The sequence below is a fragment of the Tursiops truncatus genome, chromosome 5 (genome assembly GCF_011762595.2).
Source record: "Tursiops truncatus isolate mTurTru1 chromosome 5, mTurTru1.mat.Y, whole genome shotgun sequence".
Lineage (NCBI taxonomy): Eukaryota > Metazoa > Chordata > Mammalia > Artiodactyla > Delphinidae > Tursiops > Tursiops truncatus.
Window position 1 is genome coordinate 60,992,489 of NC_047038.1, and position 22,011 is coordinate 61,014,499.

At 38.2% G+C, this 22,011-nt stretch overlaps 1 protein-coding gene across 7 annotated transcripts in view; it reads right to left on the minus strand.

Annotated features, from left to right (window-relative positions):
* ARAP2 (ArfGAP with RhoGAP domain, ankyrin repeat and PH domain 2) overlaps positions 1-22,011 on the minus strand; it is a 200,379-nt gene that overhangs the window by 170,549 nt on the left and 7,819 nt on the right. For 4 of the 7 annotated variants that reach the window (XM_033856909.2, XM_019928367.3, XM_019928366.3 and 1 more), the window contains one exon: positions 14,491-15,543. The exons of the other annotated variants lie outside the window; for them this stretch is intronic. In XM_033856909.2, coding sequence (XP_033712800.1) covers positions 14,491-15,398 — 908 coding nt within the window. In that variant the 5' untranslated portion in view covers positions 15,399-15,543. The remainder of the gene's footprint in view (positions 1-14,490; positions 15,544-22,011) is intronic. 7 annotated transcript variants of the gene reach the window in all.

The window sequence follows — 22,011 nt, forward strand, 5'->3', positions numbered from 1 at the left end:
AGATTAGTGAAGTAGAATGGGCATAAAGGCACCCAATATTCATTTAAGTTAAAACAAAGATGTCAATCTTGAGCAATGAGCAAAGCATGTCTTTAATAAGAAGATGACTTGGATATCCACTTGGTATTAAAAAAAAAGTACTCCTACCTCAAACTATACCTAGAAATCAATTAAAGGTAGATTATAGGGGCTTCCCTGGTGGCGCAGTGGTTGAGAGTCCGCCTGCCGATGCAGGGGACACGGGTTCGTGTCCCGGTCCGGGAAGATCCCACGTGCCGCGGAGCGGCTAGGCCCGTGAGCCATGGCTGCTGAGCCTGCGCGTCCGGAGCCTGTGCTCTGCAACCGGAGAGGCCACAACAGTGAGAGGCCCACATACCGCAAAAAAAAAAAAAAAAAAAAGGTGGATTATAAATCCCAACATGATAGGCCAAACAATAAAGCTAGAAGAATATAAAACAGAATTATCTTCTGTGTCTTAACATATGAAAAATTCTAACTCTAAAAGAAAGTAATGGTAAATCTGACTAAATTAAAGAACTTTCGTTCATTAAAAGTCACCATCAAAGAATAAAAAAGCAGTATGTAGAAGAGGAAAATATATATTCGACAAAGGGCTCAAATTCATGGTGCATCAATAGCTCTTAAAAATCATTATAAAACACAGAAAATGCAATTCAAAACAACAACCCCCCTCCCTCAAAATGGGTAAATGACTCCAAAAGGCACCACATAAAAGAAGATAGAAACATGGTCAATGACCAATAAATGCATTAAAAGGTGCTCGATTTCATTAATCATCAGAAAATACAAATTAAAATCGCAATGAAATATAACTACCCGCCCACCTGTATGGCTAAAATTTTTTAAATAACGAAATTCTGTTGAGGCTATGAGACAAAAGAAATGCACTAGTTAACACTGCTAGTGTTAACATAAGTGAGCATAATTACTCAATGATGAGAACCACTTTGCATTACCCACCAAAGTGCAAGATAAGCATATACTATGACAGCAACGCTACTCCTAAGTATATATTCAACAGACATACATGTAGATGAAAAGAAAAACCACCCAAATGTATGTAAACATAAAAAAGTTAAAGAAGCTGTGGGAGAATCACACAAAAGAATAACATTCAACAGACAAAACAACAAACTGACATGCAGCCACATGGATGCATCTCATAAACATCAGGTTGAATAAAAGATATCGGACACAAAACGTTACTTGCTGTATGATTCAATTTATATGAAATTCTAGAATAGGCAAAAGTAATTCAGTGAGATCAGTGGTTCCCCAATGTAGGTGATAGGATAATTTACTGCCAATGTGCAAAGGCAATTTTTGAGGGATGATAGAAATGTTCTATATCTTGATTGTGGTCACATGGGTGTATATATTTGTCAAAACTCATCAACCTGTCTATTTAATATCAGTCTTTTTTCTTACATGTAAGTTAGATATAAATAAAGCTGGTTTAAACATGTGTGTACACATATATCATTTACATGTAAAATACTAGATGATGTGGAGAATGTGAACTATAACAGTAGAATGGATATGATATATCCATATGGGGAAATATTATACAGCAGTGAAAATGAACAGTCTACAAACATAGGTACCAACATAGATTAAGTCTCAAAGTTAAGCAAAATGAACTTAACTAAAAGATTTACTATATGGCTGCATTTTTAAAACCATAAGACAGTCAAAACTACAGTATAGAGAAGGGATTCAAGATGGCGGAAGAGTAAGACATGGAGATCACCTTCCTCCCCACAGATACATCAGAAATACATCTACACGTGGAACAACCCCTAGAGACCATCTCCTGAACGCCAGCAGAAGACCTAAAACCTCCCAAAAGACAAGAAACTCCCCCACATACCTGGGTAGGGCAAAAGAAAAAAGAAAAAACAGAGACAAAAGAATAGGGATGGGACCTGCACCAGTGGGAGGGAGCTGTGAAGGAGGAAAGGTTTCCACACACTAGGAAGACCCTTCGTGGGTGGAGACTGCGAGTGGCGGAGGGGGGAGCTTCAGAGCCATGGAGGAGAGCGCAGCAACAGGGGTGTGGAGGGCAAAGTGGGGAGATTCCCGCACAGAGGATCGGCGTTGACCAGCACTCACCAGCACGAGAGGCTTCTCTGCTCACCCCCCGGGGCGGGTGGGAGCGGGGAGCTGAGGCTCGGGCTTCGGTTGGATGAGGACTGGGGTTGGCTGCAAGAACAGAGCCTAAAGAGGGCTAGTGTGCCACAGCTAGCCGGGAGGGAGTCCGGGAAAAGGTCTGAAGCTGCCGAAGACGCAAGACACTTTTTCTTGCCACTTTGTTTAGGGGTGTGCAAGGAGAGGGGATTAAGAGTGCTGCTTAAAGGAGCTCCAGAGATGGGCGCGAGCCGTGGCTATCAGCGCGGACCCCAGAGATGGGCATGAGACGCTAAGGCTGCTGTTGCAGCCACCAAGAAGCCTGTGTGCAAGCACAGGTCACTCTCCACATCTCCCCTCCTGGGAGCTGTGCAGCCTGCCACTGCCAGGGTCCTGTGATCCAGGGACAACTTCCCCGGGAGAACACATGGTGTGCCTCAGGCTGCTACAACGTCATGCTGGCCTCTGACGCCACAGGCTTGCCCAGCATTCCGTACCCCTGCCTCCCCCCGGCCTGAGTGAGCCAGAGCCCCCGAATAGCTGCTCCTTTAACCCCGTCCTGTCTGAGTGAAGAACAGATGCCCTCAGGTGACCTACATGCAGAGGCGGGGCCAAATCCAAAGCTGAACCCCAGGAGCTGTGAGAACAAAGAAGGGAAAGGGAAATCTCTCCCAGCAGCCTCAGAAGCAGCGGAGTAAATCTCCACAATCAACTTGATGTACCCTGCATCTGTGGAATACCTAGATAGACAATGAATCATCCCAAATCAAGGAGGTGGAACTTTGGGAGCAACAATATATATATATATTTTTTTTTCCCTTTTTATCTTTTTCTGAGTGTGTATGCTTCTGTATGTGATTTTGTCTGTATAGCTTTGTTTTTATTAGTTGTCCTAGGGTTCTTTCTGTCCGTGTTTTTTCTTTATTTTAGTATAGATTTTAGTGCTTCTTATCATTGGTGGATTTGTTTTTAGGTTTGGTTGCTCTATTCTTTCCTTCTTTCTTTATTACTTTAAAAATTTTTTAATAATTATTTTTTAATTTAATACCGTTATTTTATTTCATTAAATTTCATTTCATTTTATTTTATCTTTTTCTTTCTTTCTTTCTTTTTCCCCCCCTATTGTGCTGAGCCGTGTGGATAACAGGCTGTTGGTGCTTCGGCCAGGCATCAGGGCTATGCCTCTGAGGTGGGAGAGCCAATTTCAGGACACTGGTCCACAAGAGACCTCCCAGCTCCATGTCATATCAAATGGCAAAAATCTCCCAGAGAACTCCATCTCAACGCCACGACCCAGCTCCACTCAATGACCAGCAAGGTACAGTGCTGGACACCCTATGCCAAACAACTAGCAAGACAGGAACAAAACCCCACCCATTAGCAGAGAGGCTGCCAAAAATCATAATAAGGTCACAGACACCCCAAAACACACTACCAGATGTGGACCTACCCAACAGAAAGAAAAGATCCAGCCTCATCCACCAGAACACAGGCACTAGTCCCCTCCAGCAGGAAGCCTACACAAACCACTGAACCAGCCTTAGCCACTTGGGGCAGACACCAAAAGCAATGGGAACTACGAACCGGCAGCCTGCGAAAAGGAGACCTCAAATACAGTAAGTTAAGCACAATGAGAAGACACAGAAACACACAGCACATGAAGAAGCAAGGTAAAAACCCACCAGACCTAACAAATGAAGAGGGAATAGGCAGTCTACCTGAAAAAGAATTCGGAATAATGATAGAAAAGATGATCCACAATCTTGGAAATAGAATGGAGAAAATACAAGAAATGTTTAACACCGACCTAGAAGAACTAAAGAGCAAACAAACAATGATGAACAACACAATAAATGAAATTAAAAATTCTCTACAAAGGATCAGTAGCAGATTAACTGAGGCAGAAGAACAGATAAGTGACCTGGAAAATAAAATAGTGGAAATAAGTACTGTAGAGCAGAATAAAGAAAATAGAATGAAAAGAATTGAGGACAGTCTCAGAGACTTCTGGGAAAACATTAAATGCACCAACATTCGAAACATAGAGGTCCCAGAAGAAGAAGAGAAAAAGAAAGGGACTGAGAAAATATTTGAAGAGATTATAGTTGAAAACTTCCCTAATATGGGAAAGGAAATAGTCAAGTCCAGGAAGCACAGAGAGTCCCATACAGGATAAATTCAATGAGAAATACACCAAGACACATATTGATCAAACTATCAAAAATTAAATACAAAGAAAAAATATTAAAAGCAGCAAGGGAAAACCAACAAATAACACATAAGGGAATCCCCATAAGGTTAACAGCTGATCTTTCAGCAAAAACTCTGCAAGACAGAAGGGAGTGGCAGGATATATTTAATGTGATGAAAGGGAAAAATCTACAACCAAGATTACTCTACCCAGCAAGGATCTCATTCAGATTTGACGGAGAAATTAAAACCTTTACAGACAAGCAAAGCTAAGACAATTCAGCACCACCAACTAGCTTTACAACAAATGCTAAAGGAACTTCTCTAGGGAGGAAACACAAGAGAAGGAAAAGACCTAAAATAACAAACCCAAAACAATTACGAAAATGGTAATAGGAACATACATATCGATAATTACCTTAAATGTAAATGGATTAAATGCTCCAACCAAAAGACATAGACTGGTTGAAGGGAGACAAAAACAAGACCCATATATATGCTGTCAACAAGAAACCCACTTCAGACCCAGGGACACATACAGACTGAAAGTGAGGGTATGGAAAAAGATATTCCATGAAAATGGAAACAAAGCTGGAGTAGCACTTCTCACATCAGACAAAACAGACTATAAAACAAAGACTTTTACAAGAGACAAAGAAGGACACTATAATGATCAAGGGATCAATCCAAGAAGAAGATATAACAATTATAAATATATTTGCACCCAACGGAGGAGCACCTCAATACATAAGGCAACTGCTAACAGCTATAAAAGAGGAAATCGACAGTAACACAATCATAGTAGGGGACTTTAACACCCCACTTTCACCAACGGACAGATCGTCCAAAATGAAAATAAAAAAGGAAACACAACCTTTAAATGATACATTAAACAAATTGGACTTAATTGCTATTTACAAGACATTCCATCCAAAAACAACAGAATACATATTCTTCTCAAATGCTCATAGAACATTCTCCAGGATAGATCATATCTTGGGTCACAAATCAAGCCTTGGTAAATTTAAGAAAACTGAAATTGTTTCAAGTATCTTTTCCAACCACAACGTTATGAGACTAGATATCAATTACAGGAAAAAATCTGTATAAAATACAAACACATGGAGGCTAAACAATACACTACTTAATAACCAACAGATCACTGAAGAAATCAAAGAGAAAATCAAAAAATACCTAGAAACAAATGACAATGAAAACACGATGACCCAAAACATAAGGGATGCAGCAAAAGCAGTTCTAAGACGGAAGTTTATAGCAATACAATCCTACCTTAAGAAACAAGAAACATCTCAAATAAACAGCCCAAACTTACAACTAACACAATTAGAGAAAGAAGAACAAAAAAACCCCAAAGTTAGCAGAAGGAAAGTAATCATAAAGATCAAATCAGAAATAAAAGGAAAAGAAATGAAGGAAACAATAGCAAAGATCAATAAAACTAAAAGATGGTTCTTTGAGAAGATAAATAAAACTGATAAACCATTAGCCAGACTCATCAAGAAAAAAGGAAGACTCCAATCAACAGAATTAGAAATGAAAAAGGAGAAGTAACAACTGATACTGCAGAAATACAAAGGATCATGAGAGATTACTACAAGCAACTATATGCCAATAAAGTGGACAAACTTAAAGAAATGGACAAATCTTAGAAACGCAAAACCTTCCGAGACTGAACCAGGAAGAAATAGAAAATATGAACAGACCAATCACAAGCACTGAAATTGAAACTGTGATTAAAAATCTTCCAATAGGGCTTCCCTGGTGGCGCAGTGGTTGAGAGTCCGCCTGCCGATGCAGGGGACACGGGTTCGTGACCTGGTCTGGGAGGATCCCACATGCCGCGGAGCGGCTGGGCCTGTGAGCCATGGCCACTGAGCCTGGACGTCCAGAGCCTGTGCTCTGCAATGGGAGAGGCCACAACAGTGAGAGGCCCACGTACTGCCAAAAAAAAAAAAAAAAAACAAAAATCTTCCAATAAACAAAAGCCCAAGACCAGATGGCTTCAGAGGTGAATTCTATCAAACATTTAGAAAAGAGTTAACACCTATCCTTCTCAAATTCTTCCAAAAGATAGCAGAGGGAAGAACACTCCCAAACTCATTCTATGAGGCCACCATCACCCTGATACCAAAACCAGACAAAGATGTCACAAAAAAAGAAAACTACAGGCCAATATCACTGATGAACATAGATGCAAAAATCCTAAACAAAATACTAACAAACAGAATCCAACAGCACATTAAAAGGATCATACACTATGATCAACTGGCATTTATCCCAGGAATGCAAGGATTCTTCAGTATACTCAAATCAATCAATGTGATACACCATATTAACAAATTGAAGGAGAAAACCCACATGATCATCTCAATAGATGCAGAAAGATTCAACACCCATCTATGATAAAAACCCTCCAGAAAGTAGGCATAGAGGGAACTTACCTCAACATAATAAAGGCCATATATGACAAACCCACAGCCAACATCGTCCTCAATGGTGAAAAACTGAAACCAATTCCACTAAGATCAGGAAAAAGACAAGGTTGCCCATTCTCACCACTATTATTCAACACAGTTTTGGAAGTTTTAGCTGCAGCAATCAGAGAAGAAAAAGAAATAAAAGGAATCCAAATTGGCAAAGAAGAAGTAAAGCTGTCTCTGTTTGCAGATGACATGATACTAAACACAGAGAATTCTAAAGATGTTACCAAAAAACTACTAGAGCTAATCAATGAATTTGGTAAAGCAGCAGGATACAAAATTAAGCACAGAAATCTCTTGCATTCCTATAAACTAATGATGAAAAATCTGAAAGTGAAATCAAGAAAACACTCCCATTTGCCACTGCAACAAAAAGAATAAAATATCTAGGAATGAACCTACCTAAGGAGACAAAAGACCTGTATGCAGAAAATTATAAGACACTGATGAAAGTAATTAAAAATGATACAAATAGATGGAGAGATAGACCATGTTCTTAGATTGGAAGAATCAACATTTTGAAAATGACTCTACTACCCAAAGCAATCTACAGATTCAATCCCTATCAAACTACCACTGGCATTTTTCACAGAACTAGAACAAAAAAATTTCACAGTTTGTATGGAAACACAAAAGACCCCGAACAGTCAAAGCAGTCTTGAGAAAGAGAAACAGAGCTGGAGGAATCAAGCTACCTGACCTCAGACTATACTACAAAACTACAGTAATCAAGACACTATGGTACTGGCACAAAAACAGAAATATAGATCAATGGAACAGGATAGAAAGCCCAGAGATAAACCCAAGCAAATATGGTCACCTTATCTTTGATAAAGGAGGCAAGAATATACAATGGAGAAAAGACAGCCTCTTCAATAAGTGGTGCTGGGAAAACTGGACAGTTACATGTAAAAGAATGAAATTAGAACACTTCCTAACACCATACACAAAAATAAACTCAAAATGGATTAAAGACCTAAATGTAAGCCCAGACACTATCAAACTCTTAGGGGAAAACATAGGCAGAACACCCTATGACATAAATCACAGCAAGATCCACCTCCTAGAGAAATGGAAATAAAAACAAAAATAAACAAATGGGACCTAATGAAACTGAAAAGCTTTTGCACAGCAAAGGAAACCATAAACAAGACCAAAAGATAACCCTCTGAATGGGAGAAAATATTTGCAAATGAAGCAACTGACAAAGGATTAATCTCCAGAATTTACAAGCAGCTCATGCAGCTCAATAACAAAAAAACAAACAACCCAATCCAAAAATAGGCAGAAGACCTAAACAGACATTTCTCTAAAGAAGATATACAGATTGCCAAGAAACACATGAAAGCATGCTCAACATCATTAATCATTAGAGAAATGCAAATCAAAACTACAATGAGATATCATCTCACATCGGTCAGAATGGCCATCATCAAAAAATCTACAAACAATAAATGCTGAAGAGGGTGTGGAGAAAAGGGAAACCTCTTGCACTGTCGGTGGGAATGTAAATTGATACGGCCAATATGGAGAACAGTATGGAGGTTCCTTAAAAAACTAAAAATAGAACTGCCATATGACCCAGCAATCCGACTACTGGGCATATACCCTGAGAAAACCATAATTTAAAAGAGTCATGTACCACAATCTTCATTGCAGCTCTATTTACAATAGCCAAGACATGGAAGCAACCTAAGTGTCCATTGACAGATGAATGGATAAAGAAGATGTGGCACATATATACAATGGAATATTACTCAGCCATAAAAAGAAACGAAATTGAGTTATTTGTAGTGAGGTGGATGGGTCTAGAGTCTGTCATACAGAGTGAGGTAAGTCAGAAGGAGAAAAACAAATACCGAGATCAGCTCGGTGCTTTGCGAGCACCTAGAGGGATGTGATAGGGAGGGTGGGAGGGAGGGAGATGCAAGAGGGAAGAGATATGGGAACATATGTATATGTATAGCTGATTCACTTTGTTATAAAGCAGAAATTAACACACCATTGTAAAGCAATTATACTCCAATAAAGATGCTAAAAAAAATAATGACAGTATATTGTTTGGGACATACTTAAGATGTAAAACTTTTTTAAAATGAGAGTAATCATCATTATTTAAAGTCAGGATAGAAGTTGTCTTTGGCTGGGGAGGGCACACAAGTTTACCAAAGGGTTGCAAAATAAGTCACCCTTTATTTGTGCATTATCTCCAGATTCTTGACACTGTTATATGGCTATAATCATTTCCTCAAATTTGTATGTCACTGACACAAATACATATTAATAATCTGAACCGCTGAGTAGAGCAGCATTCAAATTTTCTACATCTTTGGTAACTTGTGCTAATTATATATATTGCTAATTCTTATTAAGCATTTACTATATGTCAGACACAGTTCTCAAAATTTTATAAATACACACAGACTCATAATGTATGTGTGTGTGTGTGTGTTTGTGTGTGTGTGTAGTCACAAACACCCGAAGAAGTAAGAACTATCATTTATCTGCATTTTTTAAGAAGACTGTCACACAAAGCAGTTAACTTACTTTTCCACAGTCACACAGCTCATAAGTAACTAACCTGGGATTCAAACTCAGGCAGTCTAGCTCCATAAGCCCTTTTCTAAGTCACCATGCTTAATAAAAAAACTCAACATTAACTTACTAAAAAAAAAAATGTAAATTAAAAAAAAGATTTTTGAATTATTTTAAGTACATCCATTAGTGGTATTTTTAAAGCATATTTTGTTGGTTTTACTTTTAGTCTGATAAATGTAAAGAAAAAAGTTTGTGATGATTTTTATTGATAGCTCTATTCAATATCCACCTGCAAGCAATTACCAAATCTATCAACCAAGCTCATTTGATCTACTGTAGATGAAAATTAGGTCAATACAGGAAACAAGCTGTTTTGAAAACTGGTGATTAGCAATTTATATTCTCATTTATTTATGAATAAATTATCACAAGCTATTTTATATTCTAATATCTATTATGCCCAAAGCATTTTGTTAGGGGTTTATATATCTACATCTCATATTTCATCCCCCTAATAGCCCACTGAGGTAGGACCTAGTGTCCTAATCCTACCAATAAGGAAAGGAAGTTCTCCCAGCCCAAGGCGCACAGCTAATAGGAGACAAAACCAACATTCGAGGTCAATTCCATCTTGAGTGCAAAGCCCACGTTCTTTCCTTTCTCCCTCTTTCTGCCCTATTATTTCCCCATCAGTTATCCTAAAAACTGCGATTGCTTTTAAATTTGAAATACAAAGCATGGTTGATTAGCAAAAATTTAAAACCCATTTAGAAAAGCAGTAGCTATTATCATTTTTTGTTATTATGCTTTGGTGATCTTGGTCAAGTTACCCAACAGCCCTGAGCCTATTTTTCCTCATTTATTGAAGGGGAATAAAAAAAGAGTCTGCTGCCTATGAATATTATGAGGATTAATGAGATGATGTTTTTAAAGAGCATAAGGTGTGTGCCCTACACAATGTAAACACTCAGGTAGAATGAGCCAACTGTTATATTTTTTATTAGTGAAAAGAACGTTTGGTCTTCCTGGTACACTGAATATGCACAAATGTTTCTTAAAGTCCTTAAAAGTATGAGAACTCTTCATTTGTAACAGTGAAAAAAAATAGTCAATGACCTAGTAGGGGAATAAACTGTGTTTTCCATCATTTAATAAAATACTATACAGCAATTATTGCTAAAATACGTGCATGGATGTGAACAAATCTCAAAAATAATATCAAAGGAAACACCAAGTTGCAAAAAAATAACTCTGATTATCAAAGTGAATCTTCAACATGCCTACAGATGTTATGTGTTCCCATATTTTTTAATCACTAAAATTGCCAAGAAAAGCAGAGGCATAAAGTTTAATTAACGTTAAAGATCTCTCTTTATGATCTACACTTACCTATTACTTAAGCAAGGCGGCCGTGCTTATCATTACACAGAATGTTTGTTTTAAAAAAAATGCAATTCTTACAATTCATAACAGACAAACTACAGGTCACTGTAGGATTGACTTCAAAAGAAAAACACCACAATCATTAGGCAGCAGTTGAAACTGCCTTGAGGTTACATAATGTCTAACTAAAACACACAAATCTGAAATCGGAAAACACAAGAGTGCATTAATTACAGCACAGACTACGAATATGAAATGTATAATGCACAGATAATTCTCAATCTACAAAGTTACAAAAAATGTCCTTAGGATAAGAATAAATAATTACAGAAGGATTACAGCACAAAAGTCTACATCATTATTGTGAAACTTTTTTCATCACCTAGCAGAAGCTTCAGTTCAAAATATATTTTTTCAAACAAAGAAGGGCTTTTCAAATTATGAATAAAGGGTACAAATGTTAATGTCTTTTCACTTGTAAAAAGGATCACACAGATACCTTTATCCTCTAACAATAAATCAAACAGTTAACTATTAATTTTGATTCATTATTTAGATATTCAAGTCAAAATTTGCAAATATTGAAATAATCAACCCATTTTATAAAAAGTCATTTTAAAGGAAAATGTCTGAATTTTAGAATGCTAAGCATTTTTCTGCTATAACATGAAATGTAAAGTTTTCCTTGAACATGGAAAGGATAGGATGAGTTTCTGTATTTTTCTAATTCAATGTAGCAAACAATTGCTTACCATTTTTCTGTACGTTTTTGGTTCATATGTATTTCAACATTAAAGTCTAAAATAGTTGCACCCATTTTTAATATCTATGTATTAATACATCTAGAGAAAAATATCTAAGATTTTTACTTTTAATAAAAAGTTCACAGGAGGCTGGAGACTTCAGGTTTAGAATTCAAATTTTTGAAAAGCCCTCAAACAGTCACTATAGCACCTCAGTCTTATAACAAGTTATAACAGATACTCCAGTCACAGTGCAGCCTTGCATACCACACTCCTCCCCTTTACCGCTGTTTCCTTATTTTTCCTTCCCCCCAAACATTCAAAGGCATGACACCTAAAAGACAGGGCTTTGACTGTGCCAAGGATAAAACAGTTACATGAAAGATGAATGAAAATCATTAAACTGGGGAGGAAGATAAGACAGGTTATCTCTTCAGTTGCTAAAGATACTTGTTCCTTCCTGCTTTGAGCACTAAGGAGGATCCTCCTGGAAGGATCACAAGACACACCTATGACTCCCAGGGAAGGGAAGCTGGTGAGACTTGCTTTCTGCTTGGAGACCTCTGTGGGAGACCTCCAGATGAGCTGATAAGGAAGAAGCTGGCTCTTCAAGCCTAGATCTGACCTGGGCCTCAAAAGATAGGACTTAAAAAAAGAGATCCTGAGGTCCAGTGTCCAGCATAGCCCCACCCAGCCCAGCCTTCCCAAAAGGAGCAGACATGAGTTCAGGGAAGAAGCCCAAGGCAAGGACAAACATAACCCATTTGACTGGCAAGTTAATTGCATCAGATAAATTGGCAGGGGGTGGTGGGGTGAGGGTACACGTCCAGGGAGATAGAAACAAAGCACCTCACACATCAGGAATACACATCCAGCATCATGTTCCTGTCAACACTTACATGAAATCTTTAAGGAGTAAAGAAATTATGTCCAAATCACTGACCACAAAGAAATATATTTATATGGTACAGCAAGAAATGTACTAAATATCATTTAGATGTTATTTGATTAGAGAGGATCTCAGATTATATAAGCCACGGTTTCATTTTATAAAAGTCGTAACACTGTAATTAGTTTGCAATTACTGTTTGCAGTTCAGGCAAGGACCACAAAGAAAAACAGTGAAGTCTGAAAATAATTTAATTTACTTTCTCATTTTATAATTTGATCACCAGAAATACCTAGTTACCATCTACTGCCATAATCAAAGAAGAAAAGAGAGGTGACAATGGGTTCTCTGGCAGTGCTATGATGAGGCTCCCGCTAAGCTCTTTACTACTAATTTCAACATTATTTTAATTCTCATTTTCAAAGACTCAGTCACAATGTGAATAACAAGTCTTTCACATGGTGCAAAGCTTACACTTAGAAGTAAATGAACATCAAAAGATTCTCAAAAATTTATGAAAAATAGCACAACTTATTTAAAACTTGAGCCAAATGTTTCTTATCAGAAGTTATCCTTATGGCTCGCAAAAGGATTCTGTTCCCGCAAAGACATAGCAGACCCTTCTCATTTACTTCCTTTTAATTGTTTAAAATTAGCAAAATATGCTAAAGCTATGGTGTCATACAAAAATTGGTGATCTTCTACTTTCCTAAGAAATACTCCATTTCTTATATATGCAATCAACACTTTTAAGAATATTTACTAAATGAGTGGTTAAGAAAGTGTGTTATAGAGTCAGATGTACTGGAGTGAAATCCCAGTTCACTACCCATGTGATCCTAGAAAAATTAACCTAAGGCTCAGTTACCTCATAAGAAAATGGAGGAATAATACCTATTTCAGAGGGCCAATGTGAGAATCAGATAACCCATGGAAAATTATAAGCCAAACCAGCTTCTAGGTGTTTAATAAATGATACTGCCAATTGATTTCCCAGTAAATACTCAATATTGCCATTGGCACCAGGGATGCCATGATAAAGACAAATTAATTAGGGCCTCTGCCCTCAAAAAGTTTACACTCTAATGGGAGGTACTTAACATGGTCTTGTAAATTGCCGTTTTCTCTTGCATGTACTAAATTTCCATATTTTTCTCTTGTAAATACAACCAAGATCCAGCACCAGGGACAGACTGGATACACAGGGAGACAAAGGGGGAATGAGAACCTTGCAGAAATGCCAGCCTAGAGCCTGTTTACAGGAATCTGTAATTGCACTTAGTGCCACAGCGGTAAGGATTGAACTTAAACAACCTCATGACTCCCAACAGAGACAAGTGTTAGCTTTTAGTGAATTAAAAAAAAAAAAAAAATCCCACCACAACCCTGAAGAAAACCACATCTTAGGTGTAACTTTGAGAAATGGTTGAAAGCTCTCCCTGCTATAAGTCAGCTCCTCTTAGACTCCACAGTTACCTCAGGGTACCAATGACCCAACAGGCCGGTAGGCCCCCTCTTCAGCGTTCTTGGTCTCCAGCTGAAGTGGTCTCATATTGTACTGCTACTACTTTTTACATGTCTTCTACACTACACTCAAGCCCCTTTTTTTCTCTCTACCTCCTCCGCATCTAGTGCCGTGACCAGTACCAAGCAAGTGCTCGCTAGATGCGTGGTGAATGATTAATTCGTGCCAATCATGTCAGGTAGTAGAGATACAGTCATTAGGAACATGGCCCCTGCCAAAAAACGCATAACCTAGTGGGGAGATAGAGTCAGCAATTCAAATATAAAGTGCACTCATGGAAGAATATAATACCAGGCATGGAGGAAGGTACAGGAAAGAATGTCCAGGCAGAATTAGGGGAAATGAAGTCCCCCAATTAAATAGGAGAAAGCTGAAGAGTCCCAGGAAGTTTTCAGTTGGAAACCGACTCTGGGCAGTGGTGTACAAGAGAGATGGTATGACAAAAAATTTCAGAAGAAGGAAAAGGTTGGTTGAATGGGTCAAATTTAGAAATGAACACTGAAAATAAAATTGTTAAAAAATAACTAAATTCCCCCAAATTGAATACACACAACTCATCATAAAAGTTCTTACCTCCCTGAAATTCCTTTTGCTGACCCTGGAATCTCTGGTACAGGCCGATGTCTTAGCAGAAAAGATCGAGATGGTCTTGAAACCAACTTGCTACGACTTCTCATAGGTGTTAGGACTGGCGATGACGGAACATACAAATCATTTACAACCATTTCTCCTTGAAATTGAAAGAATGGGGATGGTGGTGAGCTTTCTAATAAACCATTAGTTCCATTTCCAGAATTTGCTTCTGATACTGAACAGTCAGGGGAAGAAAGGAATTCAGGGTCTGCACTAGGAAGCTTGCTCACATTTTCTGAGATCAAATCAACTTTTTTTGTTTGTTCTTCTTCGGTTGTACAGTCGATAGTCTTTTGTGCAGTCAAAGATTCTACGTCAGTAATTTCACTACCCAATAAAGAATCTTGAAAAGAATCTGAATTCAGGTGTGGTTCTTCTTCCGGAATGGGAAAGTTGTATGTAGGAAGAGTCTGCTTATCATCTGATTTAAAAGACTGGCTATTTTCCACACTAACTTCATTTTGATCAAGACTTTTTGTAACAGTCTCCAACTGCGTTGGGCTGGGTGTCTGAACACTGTGTGAATCTGAAAGTTCTAGGCAGGTATTCTGAGCAGAAGATGGAGCGTGGTGATCCTCTGAAGTCTCATGATTCTTCTTTGTTTTATGGACATTTGCATATATTGAGATATCTTGCATTTTTGACAGGATTATCTGTAACTGTTTAAGTATCCTCCTCCGGTGTCCTGTAGGTGATATTCCAACTTTGAGGAGCACGCTGTCATTTATTTCTGCACAGTCCTTTACATTATTAAAACCAAATTCGCGGAAGCGTAAGAGGTACTGCTCCAAATTAATGCTCATTAGGAAATCTTTGATATCAACATTCACTTCACTGACTGAGGACATAATGGTGGCTTCATTACTAGGCAATATGATAGAAGTAGTACAATGCAATACGCACACAAGAGGGTGCACTTCTGTATTGGATTTTTCTCTACCACTTATCTCAAAATGTTATTTTCTGCACAGTGAATGCTTTATGTACTTAAGCCTAGAAAAAAAGAAAAGCAATATATCAGGACATTTTTGGTATTAAAACTAGTTTCACATTATAAACGTTCTCTGAAGAAAAACAATAGAAATGAGGATCATTACTTGTGATCGCTGAGAGTTTGGAATCTTTGTGCATTACTTTGTATGCCCTAGAAAGTCAATTCCTAGGTAGAGTGTGAAGGGACAGGACAGAAATGCTACGGTAGTATCAAATGACGATTTTCAAAAAGGTAAAAAAAAAGATTCTCAAATATAAAATGAACATGTATCCAAAAAAATTCATTCACTAATTAATGAGGGAACCAGTAAGGTGGTAGGGCTAGTTCCAAGAGCATTTGTGGAACAGATTTACACAGTCCCTCAGAAAAGGCTTTTTTTTTTTTTTTCTTTTTCCTCAGTGCTAGAATAAAATGGGTAGGTTAGATAAAAAACTGGTTAGTGCCCTACAGGACAATAAAACCATAACCTTTGGAGATATCTTTCTACTAGACAAAAATCTACAAGCTAACAGGTAACTTCTCAGTCTGGAGCTCTAAACAAATAGTAAATGGAAAGTGGAGCACAAGGATTAGAATTAAATATCCCTGAGGTGAGCCTGTTAAACAACACCCCCAACAAGGCATGGAAGGAACATGCTGTACATTCTTTTGATTTCCAAATTTTAGATAATTTTTCTTAATAGTACCTAACTAGATATGAACAACTCCCCCTTTAGTACACCTTCTTCAAAGACTCTCTCCAAAAGCACAGTTAGAACATACTTCTCAGGTTAATAATTTTCACTTCAAAATTGCAGCCCCATTGTATGTAAATATTGTTATATAGGATAAGACTAGCTGAGCAACTGTACAGTAGATAACAGGAAGTTAGTATGAAAGTAAAAGGAAAAAGTTTGAAGGTCACATTTTCCTTTATATACAGCATATACACATAGGTTCATTTTTCTCATAAACAACATTAATTTTTTAAAAAGTTGATTTATCAGGTGTTGTTTACATGGCTGCATTCAGTTTGTAAAAATGTATGGTATGCAAAAATTTCCGTATATTATGCATCAGGAAAAAGAAAAAAATACAGAATATGCATAACAACCATACACTGAAGTAATAAAATGAGACACAGCCAAACAAGGTATATTTATCTGAGCAAGCACGGATGCAGTATTTCTGGAAATCACATCTCAAAGTAGCTCTTCAAAAGACATAACTCAGAGCCTCTATGTGTTACATGCCCATAAGCTCTTGCTTTAACTGTTCAAAAACATCAGCCAACATTGACAAGTAAGTATATGAAAAAAGGGAAAACACATATCGTATTCAGGCAGCACTGCAGAAACAGAGAAATAAAAGTACAAACAAGAGATGAAAGGCAGGAAATGCCTTTGTCAAACAGGTATCCCTCTGTCACACTCAAAATGACAAAATGTCAGGAAAAAAAGTAGACAGTTAAACCTCAACACCACGTACGAGCCTAATTCTCAGATATATTATTCTTGTTCACAAAGTTATTTTGTTTAAAAAAAACGCATTAGCTAATTTTGTTTGCCCATCACAAAAGGGAAATAGTTATAGCCAAATCGGCTGAAACTTTGATCTCGGACTCCCCAGCCTCCAGAACTGTGAAAAAAAAACGTGAACTGATACACTCCTCCAACCCTCCTCAACACAGTTCAGACCCTCATTACATCTCCTGCCTGAATCACTGCAACCATCCCAACAAACCCCTCAGCCCGGTCTCCACGTACCACTGAACTACTGAAAATCCACATTTGGCCTGTCACTCCACATCTGAACAAGACAGTCTAAGGTCCTTGGGGTGCCGTACGACAGTCTGGTCTCAGTCTAACAATAAAAACAGCAGCAGCTACTATTGATGTAAACGGCAAGGATGCTCCAGATACCGTACCTCATATACACTTCCTGCAAGGTGGGTGTTCCCATGTACCAACTTCAGGCTCAAGTTTAACCTGTGCCACATCACTGGCTTTAGCACATTATTGTTAATTATCATTTCCCCCAGGCGGCAAACTGTTAGATGGCCCCATACCTTTTGCGTATGCTGCAACTGCTTGCAAATCCACACATTTTGCAAAATCCTCGGCACTATTTAAAATTCTGAGTAGGCAGGTATTACTTCCTCTCTGAAGGCTTCCTATCAACCCCTTGAAATAGAATGAATCACTCCCTTCTCCAAATACATCTCTAACTAGGTTTCTAGAAATTTGCAAAGTGCTTGGGACACGTTTAAGAGATGGGAGACTGGCCGGGAAGGATGGTAGCAGTGGTTCGGAAGCCCATTTTGTGAATTTTTTGGGGGGGTGTGTGCACATGTGGGGAGCCTTCGTGTTCTCATACACAAGTCCTTTTTGTCTCTTACACATGAACTTCCTGAGTGGCTGACTCAGGGATGGATATACCAAATGTTCTAAGCAAAACCACCTCTCTCTGCTATCAGTGGACATGCTGAATAGGGCTAATGAACCGGATTCCTTTTCGTGACCCAGAGAAGCTCCCTGCCACAGGCCTTAAAAATCCTCTCTGCACTTTTGTGTCGGCTGCATCCTCCAGTCATCTGACTCTTTAACAGTCTGACCACCCAAGGGTCCACTTCAGAGGCTTCAAACCCCCAGGCACTTCACCAGATGCAAAGAGATGGGCACGCCTAACCATAAAAGTCTACCAGGTGCAAACTCCTTAACATGAAATCAAAGCCCTCCATGTTTTGCCCTCCACTTGGGCACCGGGCACACATGCCATGCTCTTAAGTTTGTGGCTCTCCAGGTACCGGCCAGTGGATCTGCTGTACAGCAACAACTGATGATAATACGCCCAAGAATCTATATTTATAACACATTCCAAAGATGACTGGGATGCACAACAAAAATTTGGTTCGGTTTTCAATTCCTCATACCTGAGCCTAAGCCCATCACTCTCCCGCCTTAGGATGGATGCCCTTCCAAACAGCCCAGGAGTCTGAGTCATACTCAATTCCCACCCTCCTCCACTTTCATAGGCACGTGTGTATGTGTCTGTTTCCTTACCCATAAAATGGAAATGCTCAAAGGTACCTCAGTGCTGGTGAAGATTAAATGAGATAATCCACCTTAAGTGCTAAAATGGTGCTTAGTCCCCAGTGAGTGTTTTGTACATATTCACTTCCCTCATTATAATTATTTTCATCACTAAGCCATTATCTTCCCACAGTTGAAACCTTTCCCATTCTTTGAAGTCTAACTCAAATGCTATTTCCTTCACAAGGTCTCTAGTGAACAAGAAGTACTCTCTTCTCTGTGTTCCTACCACATTTACTTCTTAGCATTTAATCACATTCTATTCATTCCATAGTAACCTATAGAAGTGGGGTAGTGCAGTGCAAAAGCCAGGATTTTGGAGCTGGATAATCTTGGTCAAATCCCAGTATTTAACCTCTCTGTGCCTCAGTTTCCTCATCAGGAAAGTAGGAGTGATAATAGTTCCTATTTCATAAAGGTTTTGTAAAGCATCAAGAACACCAATGGCACACAACAAATGTTAAACAAGCATTTGTCATTATAATTATTTTTATTATCCCATAATAAACGAATAAATCTGCTAAGATGATGACCAGCCCATATAGGCTGCCCAGTAAATGCCAGTCAAATTATTTGTTTATACATAGTATATGACGTATATGCTGTACATGTTTAGAGAACCGTACAGTTAGCATTACAGATGTGAATGTACATTTGCCTGTGCTATACTGACCCATTTCCAAGAGAAAGTATAAGTAAAAGGGAAGTAACGTTTAGGAGCACCTGCTGTATGCCTGGCTTTCAGTATCACTTAATAACCATAATCTTATTATCTTCTTGAGCTCCACCTTAAAGGTACAACTGCTTCTCACCATCTCTCCTACTCACATCCTAGCCCAAGCCACTAACCTGTCTATCTTAGACCACTGCAACAGCCTCCTGACTGATATCCCAGACTCTGTCCTAGCCCCCTGCCCCCACAAGCAGCATGTTCTCAGTACAGCAGCCAGAATGATTCACTTTATAACGAAATTCACTCTCTGCAACTTCCCAACTTCATCTTCCCTGGCTTCCCATGACTGCCCCCTGACCCCCATCACTCAATCACCACTAAGCTGGGTTCAGTCCTATTCCCACTTCATGACCCTACCTCTCACCCTTCCATCTCTTTCAAATCTACTTTCCCAACATATACCCATGGTTTATGGCTCACTCCATCACTTGAGTAGGTCTCTGCTGAAATGTGTCCTCTTCAGAGAGGCCCTCCCTAATGCCCCTATGCATACAAGCATGCCTTGTGCCTCAGTATTCCTTACCCTTGCTTTCTCTGTCTTCATGGCATTTGTCACTACCTGACATCTGTGGACTTTTACAAGAGGGTAGGGATTTGTCTATTGTTCACTGCTCTAGGCCTTAAGTTTGAACACTGTCAGGCACAAAAAAGGTGCTCAATAAATGTTTTCTGAATGACCCCTTCCCACCTTTGAGATGATTTAAGATAACAAGTGGAAAGTACACAAAATTTTAAAGTTTTGTCTATTTAGGTCACCAGGCTTCTAAGGAGCAGAAACAGGACTCAAATACAGATTTCTCCAATCCATCTAACCACTACAAGAGATCTTCAAATCAAAAATTGGGAAGAGGAGAAGGCTGGCAGTAGGACAACTGGAAGCATTCCAAACCAGCTATGGGACTTTTAAAAATTCATCAAAAAGAAAAAAATACCTAAGAATAAACTTAACCAAGAAGGTGAAAGACCTATACTCTGAGAACTATAAAACACTGATGAAGGAAAATGAAGATGATATCAAAAAATCCTGTGCACATGGATTGGAAGAATTAATATTGTTAAAGTGGCCATACTACCCAAAGCAATATACAGATTTAATGCAACCCCTATCAAAATACCCATGTCATCTTTCACAGGACTAGAACAAATAATCCTAAAGTTCACATGGAACCACAAAAGCAAACTCAAATTCCCAAAGCAATCTTCAGAAAAATGAACAAAGCTGGAGGTATCACACTTTTTGACTTCAGACTATACTACAAAGTTACAGTAACCAAAACAGCATGAGACTGACACAAAAACGGACATAGGCCAATGGAATAGAATAGAGAGCCCAGAAATAAACCAACACACTTATGGCCAATTAATCTATGACAAAGGAGGCAAAAATTTACAATGGAGGAAAGACAGTCTCTTCTTCAATAAGTGGTGCTGGGAAAACTGGACAGTCTCATGTAAATCAATGAAATTACAACATTTTTTCACACCATATACAAAAATAAACTCAAAATAGATTAAAGAACTAAATGTAAGACCAGAAACCATGTAACTCTTGAAAAGAACACAGGCAGAATACTCTTTGACATAAATCGTAGCAATATTTTTTTTGGATCTGTTTCAAGGCAAATGAAGCAAAAGCAAAAACAAACAAAAGGGACTACATCCAACTTAAGCTTTTGCACATCAAAGGAAACCATCCACAAAACAAAAACACAACCTACTGAATGGGAGAAAATATTTGCAAATGATATGACCAATAAGGTCACAGCTCACATATTCAGTATCAAACTTAATATTAAAAAAACAAACAACTCAGTTAAAAAGTGGGAAGAAGACCTGAATAGACATTTTACCAAAGAAGACATGCAGATGGCCAACAGGAACATGAAAAGATGCTCAACATTGCTAATCATCAGAGAAATGAAAATCAAAACCACAATGAGCTATCACTTCACACCTATCAGAATGACTATCATCAAAAAGAACCCAAATAATAAATGTTGGTGAGGATGTGGAGAAAAGGGAACTCACATACACTTTTGGTGGGAATGTAAATTGGTGCAGTCACTGTGGAAAATAGAACGGAGGTTTCTCAAAAAACTAAAACTAGAACTAGCATATGATCCAGCAATTCCACTCCTGGGTATATATCAGAAAAAAACTAAAACACTAATTTGAAAAGATACATGCACCCCAATGTTCACAGCAGCATTATTTATAATAGCCAAGATAAGGAAGCAACCTAAGCGTCCATCAACAGATGATGAACAAAGAAGATGTGATACATATACACACAGAATACAATGGAATGTTGTTTGACCATAAAAAAGAATGAAATTCTGTTATTTGCCACAATGTGGATGGACCTAGAGATATTATGCTTAGTGAAATAAGACAGAGAAAGACAAATACTCTATGTTATCACTTATATTTGGAATCTAAAAAATGAATGTAACAAAACAGAAACAGATTCACAGATATAGAGAACAAACTAGAGGTGAGGAGAGAGAAGTGAGGAGGGGCAAGATAGGAGTTAGAGATTAAGAAATATATTATTTCTTAATATATTGAATAGCATAGCCAGTAGATTGTAATAACTTTAAATGGAGTATAAGCTATAAAATATTGAATCACTATATTGTACAACTGAAACTAATATTGTAAAT